This window comes from Bison bison, unplaced genomic scaffold, assembly GCF_000754665.1.
Source record: "Bison bison bison isolate TAMUID 2011002044 unplaced genomic scaffold, Bison_UMD1.0 scf7180017864518, whole genome shotgun sequence".
Classification (NCBI taxonomy): domain Eukaryota; kingdom Metazoa; phylum Chordata; class Mammalia; order Artiodactyla; family Bovidae; genus Bison; species Bison bison.
This window is the reverse complement of record NW_011495071.1, coordinates 6,953,420-6,971,872: the sequence shown is the minus strand read 5'-3', so window position 1 is coordinate 6,971,872 and position 18,453 is coordinate 6,953,420. Positions and strand designations below refer to the sequence as shown.

The following is an 18,453-nucleotide window of genomic DNA, read 5'->3' as shown; positions in this document are numbered from 1 at the left end:
ATTTTTTTGAGCATCGCCACGTGCAGGTTGTTGTCCACAAAACTGAGCAGTCCCTGCCTTCATGGAGGTCATGGTCTCATTCACGAACACACCCTGGGCCAGGCCTGGGCAGTGCCAGGGCCTGGAAGGCAGAGGTGAACAACCTGCCAGCCGCTCTCAGCCTTGGGGGCTCTGACCGCTCATCGTGGGAGCATCGTCTCTGCAGCGTGTGACACTGAAGGCCTCTGAAGCAGGCCTGGGGGCGGGAAGGTGGTGAGTCTGGAGGCAAAGACAGGAAGGACAGAAGGATGGTCTCCACTGCTGTGCAGGGCCCCTGGAGCCACATAAGATGACTTCGAGAGGCCATGGTACTGTGTCCCTTTTAGCCACACCCCCTTCTGGGACACTGTCAGACCAGCTTTCTCATCCCCATCGTCACCAAACAGAGCCCCAGGGAAGGAACAGGACAAGGGGAAGTGTGAGCTTCTGTGGGGCACTGTCTCTGCTGCAGACCAGAGGCCTCACAGGCCCCGGTGTCCTCAGCACCACCTTGTGGACGAGGGGCTGAGGCTGAGGGTCCCTCTCTGGGCCCTGCAGGTACTAAGTGGCAGGGCGGCTCTCCCACCTGCAGGTCTGTGCTCTGCCAGGTGTGTATTTGCAGCCCTAGCCCAGAGGTACTGGGGGTTCAGAAGAGTGATGCATGCGCTCTTTAAGGCACCTGCAATCTACTGGGGGTACAAGAATGATCCTGCGGAGCAGGTGGGAACATCCAAATGGGAAACTAGAGGCCCTTCTGGGTCCCAGGGTGCAGCCCCAGAATCTGAGTCTGCAGAAGGGGAGACGGTCTGCACTAGCTGGACTCTCTAGGGGCCTTCTAGAAGAAGGAGGGCTTGAGAAGGACCTCGCTGAGTGCAGGGGAGTGGATGGCCCTCCATGCAGAAAGGGACCAGTGGGAATGCCCGTGGTGCCAGGATGCATCAGAGCAAAAGCACAGCTTTGGGTTCAGATAGCTCTGCTTTGTGGTTTGGGGCTAGTTGCTTTGAACCCTCTGATTCTCAGTGTCTTCATCTTTTTGAGAAGAAAAATCCTCTGCCACAGTAAGGCGAGATGAAAGGAGAAAGCCCCCAGCACAGTGCGTTTTCCTTCCCATTGTTTTGAGCCTTTACCCCAGAGCCGGGATGGAATCACAGCAGCAGCCAGGACCCACCCTGCCCTGCCCTCAACCAGCTTGCAGTCTTGGGACAGTGCCAGGTCTTGAGTGACAAGTGTTCAGGGAAGAGGACAGGAGACGGAAGACAGGTGGGAGCGTCTTCTTGCGGAAGGGAGTGTGAGCTGAGCTCTGGGGGATGGGGGCAGCGGGAACTTTGGGAAGGAGGTGAGAGAAGTGTTCTGAGCAGCAGCAAAGCACGGGGAGGAGGCGGAGGCCGGGCACTGTGGAGGACAGAGGAAGGCCGTGGTGGCTGGAGCTGGGGCCAGGGCCAGAGGTGGAACAAAGGAGGGCCAGAGGAAGGATGGCGGGCCTCCGCCGCCCCGTTTAGCATTTGGGTCTTCATCCTAAGAAAAATGGGAAGCCACAGGATGATTTTCAGTGAGATCAGATGCTACAGTGAAGGGGAGTAAATTAGGTGAGACCACCAGTGGGTATGGACACATAGTAGGCAGGCCCTTGATCCATAGTAGGCCATTTATGGTACACCCAGTGTGTGTGCTATGGGGCAAGCCCGAGCTCTGGGGAGGCGGTGGGGAGCAGGGAGCAAGGCCCTGGGGTCAGAATGGATCTCCTGTGTCTGATGCATCAGAGCCAACCAGGGTGAAAGAAAAATGCCAGCTACTCTGCGGCTCATGGGGATTCTGGGTGTGGGTGGCCATTCAGAGGGAGGGACAGCGGGGTGAGGGTCTTGAAGATGAGCGTGGAGGTTGATGGAGGCAGGGAGACGGTGACCATCCCTCCCCGCTCCTGCAGGCGACGGCCTGGCTACTGGGGTTCTGTCGAAGCAAGGCAGCCTTCCCAAATTGTAATAACAGTTATTTCTATTACACCATGAGCATCTGCCACAGGGCGCAAGGAGCTGCGTAACCCCCGCAGTGGGCACCATAAAAGTGGGGGTGGGGGCTCCAGGGGGAGGGTTGGAGGCCACTGCTCCCCGGCTGGGCTCCACCATGTGCGGCAGGAGGAGGGCTGAGAAGAAAGAGGCTTATTTCAGCACCCTGTTATTATGGCATCTTGTTTCCATAGTTTGTTCAACAAACCTCTCTCCCTCTCCGTCTCCCCCCACCGCTCGCCTCTTTTTTTTTTCATCTTCCTCTCTCAGCAAATCCATTTAAATGCAATTCTATTCTTAAAGCGCCCCTCTCATGCATGTCTAATGAATGTCAGGGAAATGCTATTACAATGGGGCCGAGGAGGATCCGATCGGCAGTGTGTGTACAAGTCATTTGAAAGGAAGCCTGGGAGCGCTCCAGTTTTATTACAGCATAATTAGAAATAAAATCTTGTTGCAATAGGAGAATGAGAGATGTGTGCTAATCCTGTGGTGCAGGGAGATAGAGCTGTGTTTAGAGGAAAGGACTCAGGCAGAGAGAGAAGCTAGCCCCTGGCCCTCTCCAGTTTCCCCTCCCCGAGACTCTCCATCCGCGCTCCCACTGTGGTAACCCCAGCTCCCTGGGCGCTGCTCCAGACACAGCACAGACCCCCTTCTAGATCTCCGCTGCCCAGAGAGGTCAGTCAGCAGGCTCCTGGGGAGCTGAGCCTGGTCTTCCTGGAAATTTACATTCTCCCAGCTATGAGAGGCCAGTTGTGGGCAGTTGGGAGGTGCTAGGAATGGTTGGCTTGGGGTCTGAGACCTCAATCAAGTTCTGAGCTTGCTCCCCTTATGAGAGTTATACGTTCATTTATTCATTCAATCGTTCAGACCTTCAGTAACCACTGACCATTTGTGTGCCAGGTACTGTGCTGGACATGTTCATTGACGTTTTTCACTCTCCTAGGAAACAGGTTCAGAGAGATTCTGTGATTCATCCAGCATCATTCAGCTTGAGAGAGGAGCACAGTTCCAACCCTGCATCTCACTCAAGCCAGACTTTCTCTGCTCCATCATGCTGTCAGCTTGCCGGGTCCTCCCGAGACTTCAGACACCTGTCCCCACAGGAACCCCATCTCCTATAGAGCCCCGAAGGCAGAGCTGAAGATGGGGATCTGGCTGATCCCTTTTCCTCCTCCTCGTTTCGCTCAGTCGTGTCTGACTCTTTGTGACCCCGTGGACTGTAGCCCGCCAGGCTCCTCTGTCCATGGGATTCTCCAGGCAAAAATAACAGAGTGGGTTGCGGTTTCCTTCTCCAGCTGATCCCTCCTATGGGGCAGAAACAGGCATCGCCCCTTAGTTCCACATCTTCTTCCCTGACCACTTGCCATCTCTTCTCAGAGGTGGCGGTGGTAGAGGAGGGGCAGAGGCTGTTCCCACAGGCCCCTGGGGACACATGTGGGAGGTGGTGCCACTTGGAACCTGTCATCATGCTAGCCCCCTGCCCAGCCTGGCATCATGGCTTTGGAGATGAGTACAAGATCATGGTGTCTTCCCAAGCACCTGAGAGCCCCTGTGCCAGAAAGCAGTCACCTGTCACCTGTCCCTCAGAGGTTGTTAAGTTGCATACCAAAGGCCCCACCCTCCGTCCATCCAGGCTCCCTACGACCCAGAAATGTTCAGTCTGCCTGATTTCAGTTCTGTGGGGAAAGAGCAGTGGGTCTGGAGACAGGAGACCTCTTCCGACAGCTCTACTCTGACCCAGACTGGCTGTGTGACCCTCTCTCAGCTCCCTCGGATGCCCCATGCAGCCGCAGGTCAGGCTGAATGGTTGATGCCAAGTGTGGACAAGGCTCCCTGAGTGATCACAGCCCCATTCCCTACTCTGGCACCCCGCCCACCTCATCCCTCCCTCTGCTCTCGGCGCCCTGAGGGGTCTGGGGACCAGTCTCTCCCCACCTCTCACGCTCTCACTCTCTGACCCAGCCTGTGAGATCCACCTGATGCCCGTCAGGACCAGCTCGTCCCTGTCCTCCTCCCCATTCCTGCCCTCCAGTCCTCACCCTGGTGTCTTATGGAGCACGACCCAACTCCAGAATCTTAGCACTGAGGGTCCTCAGGGAATAGCATGTCAGGAGGAGGAGTACATTCATCTTCTAGGGCTTCCATGACAAAATACCAGACCAGGTGGCTGAAGCAACAGAAATGTAGTTCTCATAGCTCTGGATGCTGGAAGCCCAAGTTCGCAATACTGGGCCCTCTCTCCTTGGCTTTGAGACGGTCGCCCTCCCCCACATGGTCCGCCCTCTGTGCCCTCACATCCCTGGCATCTCTTCTTCCTATCAGGACGCCTGTCATATTGTATTAGGGACCCTTATGACAGCATTTAAACTCAGTTCCCTCTTTAAAGACCTAATCTCCCAAAACAGTCCCACTGTGGGGTAAGGCTTCAACAGGGGAATTTTGCGGGGACACAAATCAGTCCATAACTGGGCGGATCTAGGACTTAAAGCAGGCCAGCCAGAGCCAGGACTTGACTCCAGACTCCCCCGTAGCATCTCCACTATGCTGTAGCTCTCTTCCTGGGGTCTCGGGTGATGGGATTACATCCTGGGGTCCAAGTGTGCAAGGAAAGCAGAGGAGGCAGAACCGGGCCTTGGCTTCCTTTGGGCTTTCCAAACCCAGGCTGGCAGGTTCCCCCAGGGCCCTCACCATCAGCAGGAATCACAAAGGAGTGAGAGGAGGGTGCTTCGCAGAGTCAGCCTCAAATAGGTGCCCGTAGGCTGCCCTGGTGCCGGGCCCCCAACAGGGCTAACCCTGCCAGCCCTGAAGAACTGATCACCCCCACCCACCTGCCCTGGGAGGAGAGAGCGGTCCTGCCACTGGGGTGAGTCATCTCCTTAGTCTCAAGAACCACCCGCAGTCTCCAAGCAGCAGGAGGACCCCTCTGTTTTGTAAATCTCTATTGGACAGAGCAGGAACTGGTAACCTGTATTGACTGCAGGTTTTTTTTGGGGGGGTGGGGGGGGAGTGGGAGTTCCCTGGGGGCCAAATGAGGCATCCTGAGGCCACCCTGGGAAACTCTGGGCTTGACAGATTGTCTCTTCTCACACAAGAGAACCAAAGAGACCAAAGCCTGATCTCAGAGAAAAGCTTCATACATCCCTCCTGCCTCTCTCCCCCTACTCCACACCTCCCGATGCTTCCTGGGACCTTCCTTGTCAGGGTCGCCCACCCCCAGCTTCTCTCTACTGCCAGGACTTATTCATTCAACACAATGCCTGCACAAATACCTACACCCCACAGATGTGTCATGGACACATATGCCCTGTGCTTTTACATGCTTCATATTATGCAACAACATGAAGTATGTTATTACTTCTTATGGTAATAGCCTCTCCTTACATGTGTAGAGTGCAGTACAGGTCACAAAGCCCTTTCATAACCATCATCACGTGGACACTACAAAAGAACCCTGTGAGCCCAGAGACACCAGGGGTGAGGGTCCCCAGTTTGGAGATGAGAGATCAGAATCCCAGAAACATTAAGGGGTTTTCCTAAATCCACACATCGGTAGGTTGGTAGGTCTCAAATCTCCCATTTCTGACTCCAAACACAGTGCTCCATACACCCACTGTAGCACAGGCCCCTCCCGAGCTGCTGCGTGGGGCTTCCCTGGTGGCTCCCACCTGCAGATGCTGAAGACGTGGAGTCGATCCCTGGGGAAGATCCCCTGAAGGAGGAAATGGCAACCCACTCCAGTACTCTTGCCTGGAGAATCCCCATGGACACAGGAGCCTGGCGGGCTACGGTCCACAGGGTCACAAAGAGTCAGATACGACTGAGCGACAACAAGCTGCTACAGGTCCCTGGACACAAGGTTCCTTTCTCAAAGGCCCAGCTCTGGAAGCCTCTAAGATGCAGCAGACTGAACTCACCCCAAGGCAGGAGAGATGGAGTCACCCAGGGCAGTTCAGTTCTTGAGCCCGCCTGTTTGCAGAGAGGCGGGGTGCCACGCTGCCACCATGGCTGTATTACGTTACCTCGTCTGACTGTCGGCCCCTGGGACTCTCATGTGGTTCCATCCTGGAACAGCGAGCTCTGTTAGTGGGCGAGGGCAGCGTTTCTGCTCCAGTCTCCTAAGGAGGAGGCAGGTCTTGATCAGGGACGGATAATGGGGGTTGAGCTTCAGGCCAGCTGGAGAGGAGGTGTCCTTGTCCCTCCCTCTCCCTGGGCCTAGCCTCCGTGGGTCCCCACGTGTTTTAGGAGCTCCTAGGCAGTGTAGAGTCACCCCCTGGGTTAGGGGCTGACCCTGAAGATGAGTCAGCCAAGGTGTACACTCCAGATTGCCCAGCTCTGGTCACTGTTTATCTCCTTTTTTTTTTTTTTTTTAGCTCAGTCTGGTTTTAGTGTCTCAGCTTGGAGCTAGGGGACTGAGACAAGGATCAGTGGCCTCAAGGGGGAGCAGCGGCCCAAATCATTGCAGTGTGGCAGCAGGGGTTAGAGGGGGAAGAGACCCCAGGGTGGGAGGGATCTCGGCGCAGGACCCAGGCCTGAGGTGCAGCAGACTCAGCCCATTGGGCATGCCTGCTCTGCTGCAGGATTCATTCAGTCAGCACGTGCTAACTGAGCATCTAGTGAGCCAGGCACGTTCTGGAGTTGGATGCTAAAATAACTCCTTCTCTCAACACCATGTGCTCTGAAGACAAGAATTTTGATAAAGGGGTCAGGCAAGGCCTCTCCAAGGAGCTGGCATTTCAGCTGAGACTGAATGGGACGGGGTGTGAGTCAAGGAAAGAGCATGCCATTTCTACCCCAAAAGGCCTGGGGGTAGAAATGAGCACATGCACACTGATTTGACTTGAAAAACCACTGTAACAGATGATGTTCAAGAGGTCTCGCTACTCAGCTTTCTTTAAGCTAAGAATTTTTAAATTGCTAGGAGGAAGGAAACTTAAAGAGTATCAGTTTATTTCCCTCACTTAATACTTACATCTTCTTTGCAGTATCTCAGTGCTTGCTTCTTCAGCCTCTACTGAATTACCTCTGGTGACAAGACACTCACTACCTATCAAACACACTCATTCCAGTTCTTCATAATCTTGACTTTTAACATGTTAATTGTGGTAAAATACATGTAATGTAAAATTTTACATCTTAACCATTTTAAGTGTTCAGTAGCGTTTCAGCTTAAAGTTCACTAATGTTTAACATCACCGATGAGAGGGTTGGATGGTAACACTGATTCAATGGACGTGGACTTGGGCAAACTCAGGAGTTAGTGAGGGACAGGGAGGCCTGGCTTGCTGCAATCCATGGGGTTCCAAAGAGTTGGACACGACTTGGTGGCTGAACAACAGCAAGAAACACGTTAAACAACTCATTCCACCCTCTGTCTAGCCCTTGGCAACCACCATTCTCTCTGTGTCGGGGAATCTCACTATTGTAGGTACCTCTTATAAGTAGGGTCGTACTGTATTTGTCCCTTTGTGTCTGGTTTATTTCACTTACATGATGTCCTCAAGGTTCGTCCGTGTTACAGCAATGTGACAGAATTTCCTTCCTTTTAAAGGCTGAGTAATATTCCATTGTATGTATAGACCTCATTTTCTTTATCCATTCACCCATCAATGGACACTTGTCTTGCTTCCTTCTCTTGGCTATTGTGAGTAATGCTGCTATGAACAGGGGTAAACAGGTATCTTTTCAACACCCTGCTTTCAATTCTTTTGGATATATTCCCAGAAGTGGAATTGCTGGATCATATAGTAATTCTATTTTTAATTTTTTAAGGAATTACCATACCATTAAATCTTGACTTTTGAATGTTCACAAATAGTTATTTTTGAAGGTCTAATTGAGTAGAGGAAATGATTAGCAGTGGCAAGATGTTTGCCAGACATAGAAACACTCAGAAATGGGAGTGGGCTAGTCTGGGAAGGCTTCCTGGAGGAGGCAAATTTAGAGCTGGGAGCTGGTTTTTCTGAGTCGCACATGAGGATTAAACAACGGTAGAATTTGGGGAAGTTTCTTTCATTTATTCATTCATGTATTTATTCATTGCATTCTGGGGATATTTATCAAGGGTCTATTTTGCAACCAACACTGCTTTCGCACTGAATGAAATGGGAAACTATTGGAGGGCTTTAAGCAAAGGAGCTGCGTGAATCTGACTGAGGCTTTAAAGCATCACTCTGGCGGCCTGCTGGGAACAGATGGAGTGGGAGCAGAAGCAGGGAGGCCAGTAAAGAAGCTGCTGTCCTGCTCCATCTCCTCCTTTGCTCTAGAGGCTGGGTGGGATCTGTCCAGTTCACACCTTCCAGCAAACCCTCACCACCCCCGCTCCTCTGCCTAGGACCCTCTCCCTACCAACTCACGCCTCCCGAGAGCAGGGAGAGAGAGGGGCCCACCATTGCAGAGGGCAGATTTTTCTCCCCCAGCCTTCAAGGGCCGCCAGGAGCCCTGAGGTTTCTGAGCATTACCTCTCTGTGATTACTACAGCTCCAGGGAGTCTCCAAGGCCCAGCTCTCTGACCTCTTGGAAAAAGACAGAAAAGTTGCTGTCAGCTCAGTTATCACTTGTGTCCAGGGCCTCTGAATGGCCAAGAAGGGCCTCCTTTAGTTCCAGGTTCCTGGGAGGAAGGGGGAGACTGCAAGAAACCTGGCCATGGGAGGGGGCAGAGAGCCCCCCAAAAGTGACCAGCCCTCCATCTCTTGAGATGGAGCCACTTGTGCTGACATTTAACGAGTACCACCCAAGTGCTGGAGACGGTCCCATGCAGTAACTCATCTTTCATCTAGTTCTTCCAATACTTCCAACAACTGTGTGACCTAAGTCCTATTATTTATTATCTGCATTTTCCTGAAGCAGAAATGGGACTCAGAGAAGTCTGGTGTGATTATAGAGACATCCACTGTCAGAGTGAAGGGCCTTACAGTTTAGTTAATCCAGTGGTTCTCCACCCTGGCTTCACATTACATCACTCAGAAAGCTTTTTAAAAATACCAATTTCCAGGCCACACCCCTAGAGATTCTGAGTTTAATTTTAAAAGCTCCTTAGATGATTCTAATATACAAACATAGTTAAAAACACATATCTCCTCCACCTTTTCCCTCTTTGTACGGGTGGGGAAGCTGAGGGCCTGAGAGAGGACTGGACTTCCCTCGGGTCACCCTGCATCCATTTCCCAGGGCTGCCTAAACAAATGACCACAAAGGGGTGGTTTAAAGCCACAGAGATTCACTGTGTCATGATTCTGGAGGCCAAAAGTCCAAGATCAAGGTGTGGGCAGGGCCCTGCTCCCTCTGCAGGCTCACAGAGCGGGGGGTGGTGGGGGGGCGGGCAGTGAGGAATCTTTTCTTGCCTCTTGTCTGGTTTCTGGGGTCACTGGCAATCCTTGGCTTTTTTTTTTTTTTTGACCATGCCACCCAACATATGGGATCTTAGTTCCCCAACCAGATATCAAACCCATACATTGGAAGCATGGAGGCTTAACCACTGGACCACCAGGGAAGTCCGGTCCTTGGTTTTCTCTGCTCATAGTTACATCACTGCAATCTCCACCTCCGTCTTCACAGGCCTTCTCCCTGTATGTCCCTGCCTGTGTCCAAATTTCCCTCTTCTTATAAGGACATCAGTCATACTGGATTTGGGATTGACCTTATTCCATTATGATCTCATTTTAACTTGATTCTGTTTGCATTCACAAGCTCTGTATGGACACTTTTGTGGGGGACACTATTCCACCCAGGATATGCCTCCTCATTAGTGGTGGAGCTAGGGTGCCAATTCAGTCTCCTAAGTCTCAGTCCTGGGCTTGTCCCCAATGCTGGGTGTCTTGGCCCCTCTTTATCTTCCTCTTCTCACTAATGGCTTCCATTGAGCCCCCTCCACACCCTTTACCAGCCCCCATTACTAGAGGCTCAAGCATCCCTGGTAGAAGAACATTCTTCTAACTGTGGAATCCCAGAGGGCAGAAGCCAAATTCAGGACTTCCCCGTGGAACCCAGTTGAACACACAGGGATGCTCCATGGAGACTTGATAAATGGAGCCAAACTATCGAATGGATGAGTGTGCCTTTGTGAGGAAGTGAAGACCCCTCCGATAGAAGCAATCAAGCAGAGGCTGGCTAAATGTGTGTCTCTATAAGAGGTGCTGTTATTCTGGGAGAGTCAGCGTAGCACAGAGCTTTAGAGGAATGTAGAAAGTAGACTAATGGTCTAGGCGCTACACCTTATTTGCTGTGTGACTGTGGGTGGTTTATTTAACCTCTCTGTGCTTTGGTTAGTAACAACAATAATATCCATTCCAAAGGAGTGTGGGGATTAAATGAGATAATGTTCATAAAGTCCTTGGCCTAACATGTAATGGGTGCTCCATAAACCAGATCACCAGGAGAAAGGATAGTAGAGTATTCAAGTAATAATAAAAAGAAAAGATTCATTAACCACGCACAGCACTCCCCAGTCTTGGGTGTGTTCACAGACGATACTGCAGACTTTGAGATGTGACAGACAGGCAGCGCCAAAGGCAGAGTCCACACTGCAGCACAGTTCCATGCCCTCGTCCTAGAGCCTAAGGGAAAATGACCCTCCGTGAGCACACTCTTGACATTTAGAGTACAACAGTTGTTGTCACTCTGACTTGACCACTAAATGTCATTAGCACACCCCTAAGTTTTGGTAACAACCAAAAATACTCCCAGACAAACATGTCCAAGTGGCCTCAGGGTGGAGGCCAGACATGGTGGTCCTGCCTACCACTCCATCTTTCCTCCAGCTGGACGCAGCCTACTCCAAGGAGGAGAAACCAAGACATTGGGATGATAATGGCTCCTCTCCCCAATCCAAGGACAGGTGGTCCCACTGGGCTGCAGAGGATGAGCTGCCAGACTGCCAGGGCAGCCCCCTGGAGCCAGCCTCGGAGGCTAGCTGTGTTTGGAGTCCCGGACCCTCTGAACCCCCCACCAGCGGACTGTGCCTCCTCCCCCTCCACACCGAATGCCTCTCACTCCACAGGCCCCCTTCTCCATCCTTCCCCAGCAGGGCCCATCATCTGATTCTCATCAAACATGCAGAACTGATGTCGCACACGTCCCCCCAGTGGGGATTAACATAATACCCCTGATTCCTCCTTCCCCTCTTGCTCGCCATGCATCCCCCTGACTGCAGCCTGCCTTTGTTTCAGGAGGAGCGATACACTGTATCTGGAAATGTTACTGCAATTAAATATGCACAAGAAGGGGGGAAGGGAGGGGGAAAATGAGGACAATGAAGGATGTGAAACATCAGATGCAGCAGCTGCTTGTTGCTATAGAAACCTCAGATCCCCACCACCATCACCACAGCACCCCTCCCCAACTTAAAATTCCTCAGGGCCAAGTGCACCATTGCTGGTGTCGATCTGAGGATAACAGGGTCCTGGCTGTCCAGGCTGGAGCACCTGTGGGCCACTAGGGCTGATTTTCGGGCGTTTCCTGTTTTTCCTCATCCCACCGCCTCCAACCCTCGTACTTCTGATTGGCAGCAACACCCTCCAGTCGTCCTGCATTCCAGCCGCAGTTACATAATAAATTACAAGAGCGCTTCCACGTTTGACTTTGGGATGTCACAACATGGAGACAAAGCAGCAGGTGCAGAGTCTGGGTGGGGAGCCTGGCTTCCTCCATGCTTCCTGCAGGTCCTCTGACTGCTGGCAGCAGAGCCAGCTCCTTCCTGCCTCCTTTTCTTTTTTTACCCACAGTACTGAGTGGGGGTCTACACAGCATGGTCTTCGTGTTGGAGGGGGCAGGGCGGGGGTCCACAAGCTCCAGGCAGCCTTCCAGCTGGCCAAGTGTTCCTCTAAGGAAATCCAACAAGATGCTACTCGGTGGGGATCTGCATGAAGTCCCAGACCCAGACCCACTTAGCCAAGAGTGTCCAAGAGTGGAGAGAAGGAAGGTAGCCTAGGTATAGCTTGTGGACACATGACAAGGACCTTTAAATCAGAGTATGAAGCAGTAGTAAAATTGATCTTTCCCCTCATCCCTACTCAATTCCCCCTGAAAAGTTAATGCAGCTTAGGTGGGTAGTTGGTAGCCCTGCTCTATTCTGCCCTGCTCAGATAAGCTGTTTGTTAGACCCCACCCTCAGCAAAATGTCTGGCACCTAGCAGGTCTGCTGTTCAGTCTCTAAATCGTGTCTGACTCTTTGTGACCCCTTGGACTGTAGCTCGCCAGGCTCTTCTGTCCATGGTATTTCCCAGCAAGCATACTGGGGTGGGCTGCCATTTCCTTCTCCAGGAGGCCTAGTCATGTACAAAGATATATGGAAGGGAGAGGAGAAGAGAAGGGGGGGTGGGGGAAGTGGGAAAGAGGGAGGAAAAATTAAGAAATTTGTAGATAAACCAAAGTTTATTAAGAAGCCAGAGATCAACTAGATTGAAGAAGCTGTTTGAAACCCTACTATATAACAATTAAAAAAATATAATCCTTAAGACTCATGAAAAGTCAAACAGCCTGATTGCTGCCTTCCAGTGTGTGAGGGAGTGTATCAGTCACATGAGTTTAGGCTGCTCTGTAGGGCTCCAATGAGTAGAAACCAGGACCCATGGAGACCAGTTGTGACCAAGGAAGATCTTTCTCAAAGTCAGCACCGTCAACTTTGCAGTGGGTCACTGAATGAGGTAGTGAGTTCCCCAGCCCTGGAGGTATTCACATGAAAGCCAGAGAAGCTTTGTCAAAGATGCAGTCAAATGCATTCAGCTTTTCAACCCTGCAGATCTACAGGTTTCATTGTTGGAAAATGTCCTTTCAGGAGGTCCCTGTCCATGGTGCTGAGATCTTGGGCTTTTGCTTGGCAGGATGAGACACCACAGAATACTAACCGGAGAGTGTCAGAGCTCTTGACTGAGAGGGCTCACTCAGCCCCCAGGTGGGAGGAAGCAGACCTCAAATAACAGGATTTGAAGTGGATGGGGCTCCCCATCACTTTCCTTGTGAAAGCCTGGCAGTCTGGTGTTAGCAAGTCCTTTGTCTGAGGTCAGCATTACCCTCTCTCCAGCAGCTTTCTTATAAGTCATCATCACTGTCCTGATTCTGATGCCCCCTCTGGTGGAAATGGCAGCCTGGGCTCTTCTGTGTCTGCCTGGGGAAGCAGCTATGCCCTCAGAGAGCAAGGCTGAGGGACCCTAGGTTAGCCTCTCCATCTCAATCTGGCTGGATCTTGGGTGGGAGACCATAAGCTTAGAGAGTCCCAAAGCCAAATACAAGCCTTTCCCCAACCTTGAGTCCATATTCTCCCCATTTTAAAATCAGCCCTAAAAAAAAAAAAAACAAAAACAGCCATAGCTCAAGTTCAGGGTTTGCCTTAGGATCTTGGATGAGGAAATCCACTCTACCTCGCAGTAGAGTCTTATAATCAGCCAGATGGGTGAAACTACTCTGTCCTTTCCACTTCCCAGCCAAGTCACGGCAGTGAGACTACAGAGAGGACAGGGAAAGTAAAACAGTGCAAGCGCCTTTGCCTTGCATGATGGGGACTTCCCTAGTGGTCCACTGGCTAAGACTCTGTGTTCCCAATGCAAGGGGCCTGGGTTCGATCCTTGGTTAGGGAACTGGATCCCCCATGCCACAACTAAGGATCCTGCATGCCACAGCTAAGACCTGGCACAGCCAAATAAGCAAAATAAATAAATAAATAATTTTTTTAAAAAAAGAACTGCATGATGAATTAGCATCGTAGATCTGCATCTCCACACCCCCTCTCTTAGTATAACTTAGTCTCAGTAATTGTTTCTTGAGTGAATAAATAACTGACATTGAAGGAAAAGGATTTAGGCTTGTTTGGCTCAGTGCAGAGGGAGAGCTAGGAGCTGGCGAAAGGCCTGAGTTCTGATCCACTTACTGCCTGTGTGATTTTAAAATGGGGATGACACCTCAAACAGTTGTAAGAAGAAACAAGCAATGATTGTTAAAGCTTTGCAAACTCTCGCCAAGAGATAGGAAAGACGAGGACTGTTGCTCCATAATTGAGCACTTGCTGAGTGCCAGACACTTTATTGTTTTTGTCATCATTATATCCACTCCATGAAGTAGTGTTTACACTCTGTTGTGCAGATAAGACTCAGAGAGGTTAATTAACTTTTCCACAGGCACACAGCTAATAAGTGGAAGAGTCAGATTGGAACCCAGATCTTGACTCCGAAGCCCAGCATCTTCCTGTGAAAAGCTGAAGCATCTACACTTAAAGGAATAATTATCGTGATTTCTCTTTGTTTACACATGGAAAATGCTCATCTGTGAGAGATGCTCTCCTCACAGCTTCAGCCCCCTTTCCCCATCATCTCCCATCCCCCAGGGAACAGGGCAACCTGGCTGAGCAGAAGTCCAGCTCCAGGCCCGAGTTGCTTCTGGGGGCAGATCCCGCCAGAGAAGTAATCAACTGTGTCCTGATTATGTCTCCAGAGAACAGGTTTCTTATCACTTCCCACGGCGGGCTGTACATCTCTGACGTGCAGAAGGAGGACGCCCTCTCCACCTACCGCTGCATCACCAAGCACAAGTATAGCGGGGAGACCCGGCAGAGCAACGGGGCCCGCCTCTCTGTGACAGGTAGGCCAGAGGGCTGGAGAGGAAGGGCGGGCACCGGCCTGCCCCTGAGACCGGGTGGGCGTGCTGACACCATGGAGCAGGGAGTCTGCCGTGTAATCAGGGCATTCAGGAGGAGCAGATTCAGGAACACAGGCACAGAAAGCACCGAGCAGACCTCATCTGGTTTGATCTGGGATATGTCTCATATAAAGAACTCTGCACTTCAGTTCTTTTCAGGCGTCTACCTGAGAAAGCTGAATGCCCCTGAAGAACTGTTGGTTGATTTTGTTTAGTCACTCAGTCATGTCCATTTCTTTGTAACCCCATGGACTGTAGCCTCCAGCCTCCTCTGTCCATGGGATATTCCAGGCAAGAATACTGAAGTGGGTAGCCATTTCCTTCTCCAGGGGATCTTTCTGACCCAGAGATCAAACCCACGTCTCCTGCTTTGGCAGGCAGATTCTTTACCACTGTACCATTTATCAAACACTGGGGGATATGGAGCCCATCCCCTCTCCTTTTTTTGCCTTTGACGCCTGGAAGCTCATAGATATAATCTACTGCTCCAATGCAATAATGATTGGATTTGATTGGATTAGGGAGACTTTGTATTTCCTTGTGTCTCTATTTTTTTTAAGATTCTATTAGTTTATTTATTTTTGAATACACATATATCTTTCATTAGGGGCTTCCCCAGTGGCTTAGAGGTTAAGAATCAGTCTGCAATGTAGTGGCTTCAAGAGACACAGTTTTGACCCCTGGGTGGAGGATATCCACTGGAGAAGGGCATGGCAACCCACTCCAGTATTCTTGCCTGGAGAATCCCATAGACAGAGGAGCCTGGCAGGCTACAGTCCATAGCGTCGCGGAGTCGGATACGACTGAAGCGACTGAGCACACGTGCTCGTATCTTTTATTATAGTCTACCTCACAACATTTGAAAGTAGGCAAACACAGGTAAAAAAAAATCTCTAAATTAAGTAAAGGATCTTTTTTCTGGAATGATTATAGCTTCTTACAGAAGGATGGAAGCTGCTATTTCCTGAATCTTCATGTGCCAGAAATTTAGTTTATGTACTGTCTCTTAGGCACTATCATAGCCGGGTGAGGTGTGCACTGCGCTCCGTGCTTCTATAGGTAAGAAAATCAGACCTTAGGGAAGCCAAGCCACTTATCCCAACTGTTTAACCAGTGGGAGGCACAGCCAGAATTCACATCCTCCAGCCACAGACCCCCATGGAAGGGGCTAATTGAACGCCATGCAGATGCCCCAGTTACAGAGGAAAGGTCACCTGGCGCTCTTCAGGGGAGGCCTCCTGGAGTAGCGCTTTTCAGACTCTTGACAGTGATCCTCAGACATCATCACCGGTGCCATGCATGCTGGTGTTTCCTACCAGACGCACTGTGACGCACTCTGATATTTCCTGTTCTACTCTATCCTGTCTCGGTTTATCTAAATGCTGGTCACCACTCACCACATGGATTCCATCACTTCCTAACCGTGTGTGACCTGCAATTTGAAGATCCCTGCTCTTATGGAAGCGGGGTCAGAGTAGCTTCTGGAAGGAAGATGAACTGATTATCAGAACACCTGGTTTGGAGACTAGTACCACCAAATCGCTCAACCCCTTTGGGTCTCTGTAAAAACAAGCTAGATTAGGTGACTTCTCAAATTCCATTTTTGTGTGTGTGTGTGTGGAGTATAGTTGCTTTGGGCTTCCCTGGTGGCTCAGAATATGCCTGCTGTGGAGGAGACCTGGGTTCAATCCCTGGGTCTGGAAGATCCCCTGCAGGAGAAAATGGCAACCCACTCCAGTATTCTTGCCTGGAGAATTCCATGGACAGAGGAGCCTGGCAGTCTACAGTCGATGGGGTTGCAGAGAGTTAGACATGACTGAGCAACTAACATATAGCTTATATAGCTGCTTTCCAATGTTGTATTCATTTCTACTGTACAGCAAAGTGAATCAGCTCTATGTATACACATATCTCAGCTTTTTTTGGATTTCTTTCCCATTAAGGTGACCACCAAGCACTGAGTAGTTTCCTGTGCTACACAGTCGGTTCTCATTAGTTATCTGTTTTATACACAGTGGTGTATATATGCCGATCCCAATCTCCCACTCCATCCCACCCTCCTCCCCCTCTTGGTGTCCATATGTTTGTTCTCTCTGTCTGTGAGGTGACTTCTCAGATTCCGTCTATCTCTCTCCTGTGATTTGGGGAGGATTACCCTGACCAGCCAGAGAAGGCGATGGCACCCCACTCCAGTACTCTTGCTTGGAAAATCCCATGGGCGGAGGAGCCTGGTAGGCTGTAATCCATGGGGTCACTAAGAGTCGGACACGACTGAGCGACTTCACTTTCACTTTTCACTTTCACGCTTTGGAGAAGGAAATGGCAACCCACTCCAGTGTTTTTGCCTGGAGAATCCCAGGGACGGGGGAGCCTGGTGGGCTGCCGTCTATGGGGTTGCACAGAGTCGGACTCGACTGAAGCGACTTAGCAGCAGCAGCAGCACCCTGACCAGCAGGTGACTGTATCAAGGGCCCCCTCTTATTTGCCTGGTACATTTGGGGGGCAAGACCAGAAGCCAGGAGAGCAAGGATCGGGCTTTCTTTTTCTCTTGTGTGTCTCCAAAGCTTGGGCCTGTGCCTGGCACATAGTAGGTGCTAAGTCAATATTTGTGGTTAAAACTAGCCAATGCCAAGTGAAACTGCGCTGTTGCTTGGGGAGGAGATGGGACCGCACAGTGTGGCCCCACCTTTGTGGCTAGACCTTGCCATCTGCAGCCCAGTTCCCAACCGTGCCGGTGGCTCACTTCCGAATTACAGGGACTTGTGGGTATGGTGTTTTGCATCTCATTTGCATGCCTCTCACACGGCACCAAGTCCCCCATCCTGCTGGGCTGCTGCTTGCCCTTGCATGAATATTTAGCCCCTTCATCCTACTGATCTTACTTCTGCTTTTGTCCCTCCAAAAAGACACCCTTTAAACTAGAAGAGGGCCTTCCCTGGTGGTCCAGTGGTTAAGACTCTGCACTTCCAGCATAGGGGGTGCAGGTTCCATCCCTGGTAGGGGAATGAAGATCCCACATGCCACATGGTGCAGCCAAAAAATGGGGGGGGGGGAACTGGAGGATATGCCAACCCTTCTCCCTCTGGGGGGCTGTGGCGAATGCCTGCCAGCTGGGGCTGGGGGCCGTGGAGAATGGGAGATGCCACTCAGAGACTCAGAGATAAAGCCCAGATAAACAGAGAAGCAAAGACAGGGAGGCACCCGGATGACAAAAGAGGAGAGACATGGGCACAGAGGGAGCAAGACAGGGGACAGAGGAAAACAGAAACCTACCAGAGAGGTGAGGGTGGACAAGACGACCTCGGCAGGGAGACAGAGACCCAGAGGAGGCCGCTGGGAGTGCAGGGGCGCCCCGGGGAAGGGGCCCCAGGACTGACGCGGGCCCTGATGTGATGCGACGTGACGAGGAAGTCTATGCGCTGCTTGTCTTGGCAGAAATGCGACTGATACCCAGGCAAGGCAGTGCAGAGGGGAATTCGTGCCAGGGGGGTGCTCAGGCCGCAGCCCCCCGACCTCAAATCTCAGATCCATTCCCTGAGTCGAGGGTAGGGATCAGCTTTCACCTGAGCAGAGGCAGATGCAAGGAAAGTCTGAGCCCCCTCAAAAAAGGCCTAATAACCATTCGACACATTGAGGTGCTTTTTAGACTTTATTACCCAGTGCTGTCCTGAGCATCTTCTCTGTGGAGTAGGCATCTTCATCTGCATTCATAAAGGAGGGGACCTCCATTCATAAAGAGTGACCAGAGAGGCTGAGAGGCTACACCCGGGTTCCCCAGCTCACGGGCTGCCAAGCCGGGTGCAGA

General features: G+C 51.3%; 1 protein-coding gene across 1 annotated transcript in view; it reads left to right on the top strand.

Moving 5' to 3' along the window:
* Positions 1–18,453, top strand: part of DSCAML1 (Down syndrome cell adhesion molecule like 1) — a 368,170-nt gene that overhangs the window by 255,304 nt on the left and 94,413 nt on the right. Inside the window, exon 5 of the mRNA XM_010830644.1 lies at positions 14,445–14,591. Coding sequence (XP_010828946.1) covers positions 14,445–14,591 — 147 coding nt within the window. The remainder of the gene's footprint in view (positions 1–14,444; positions 14,592–18,453) is intronic.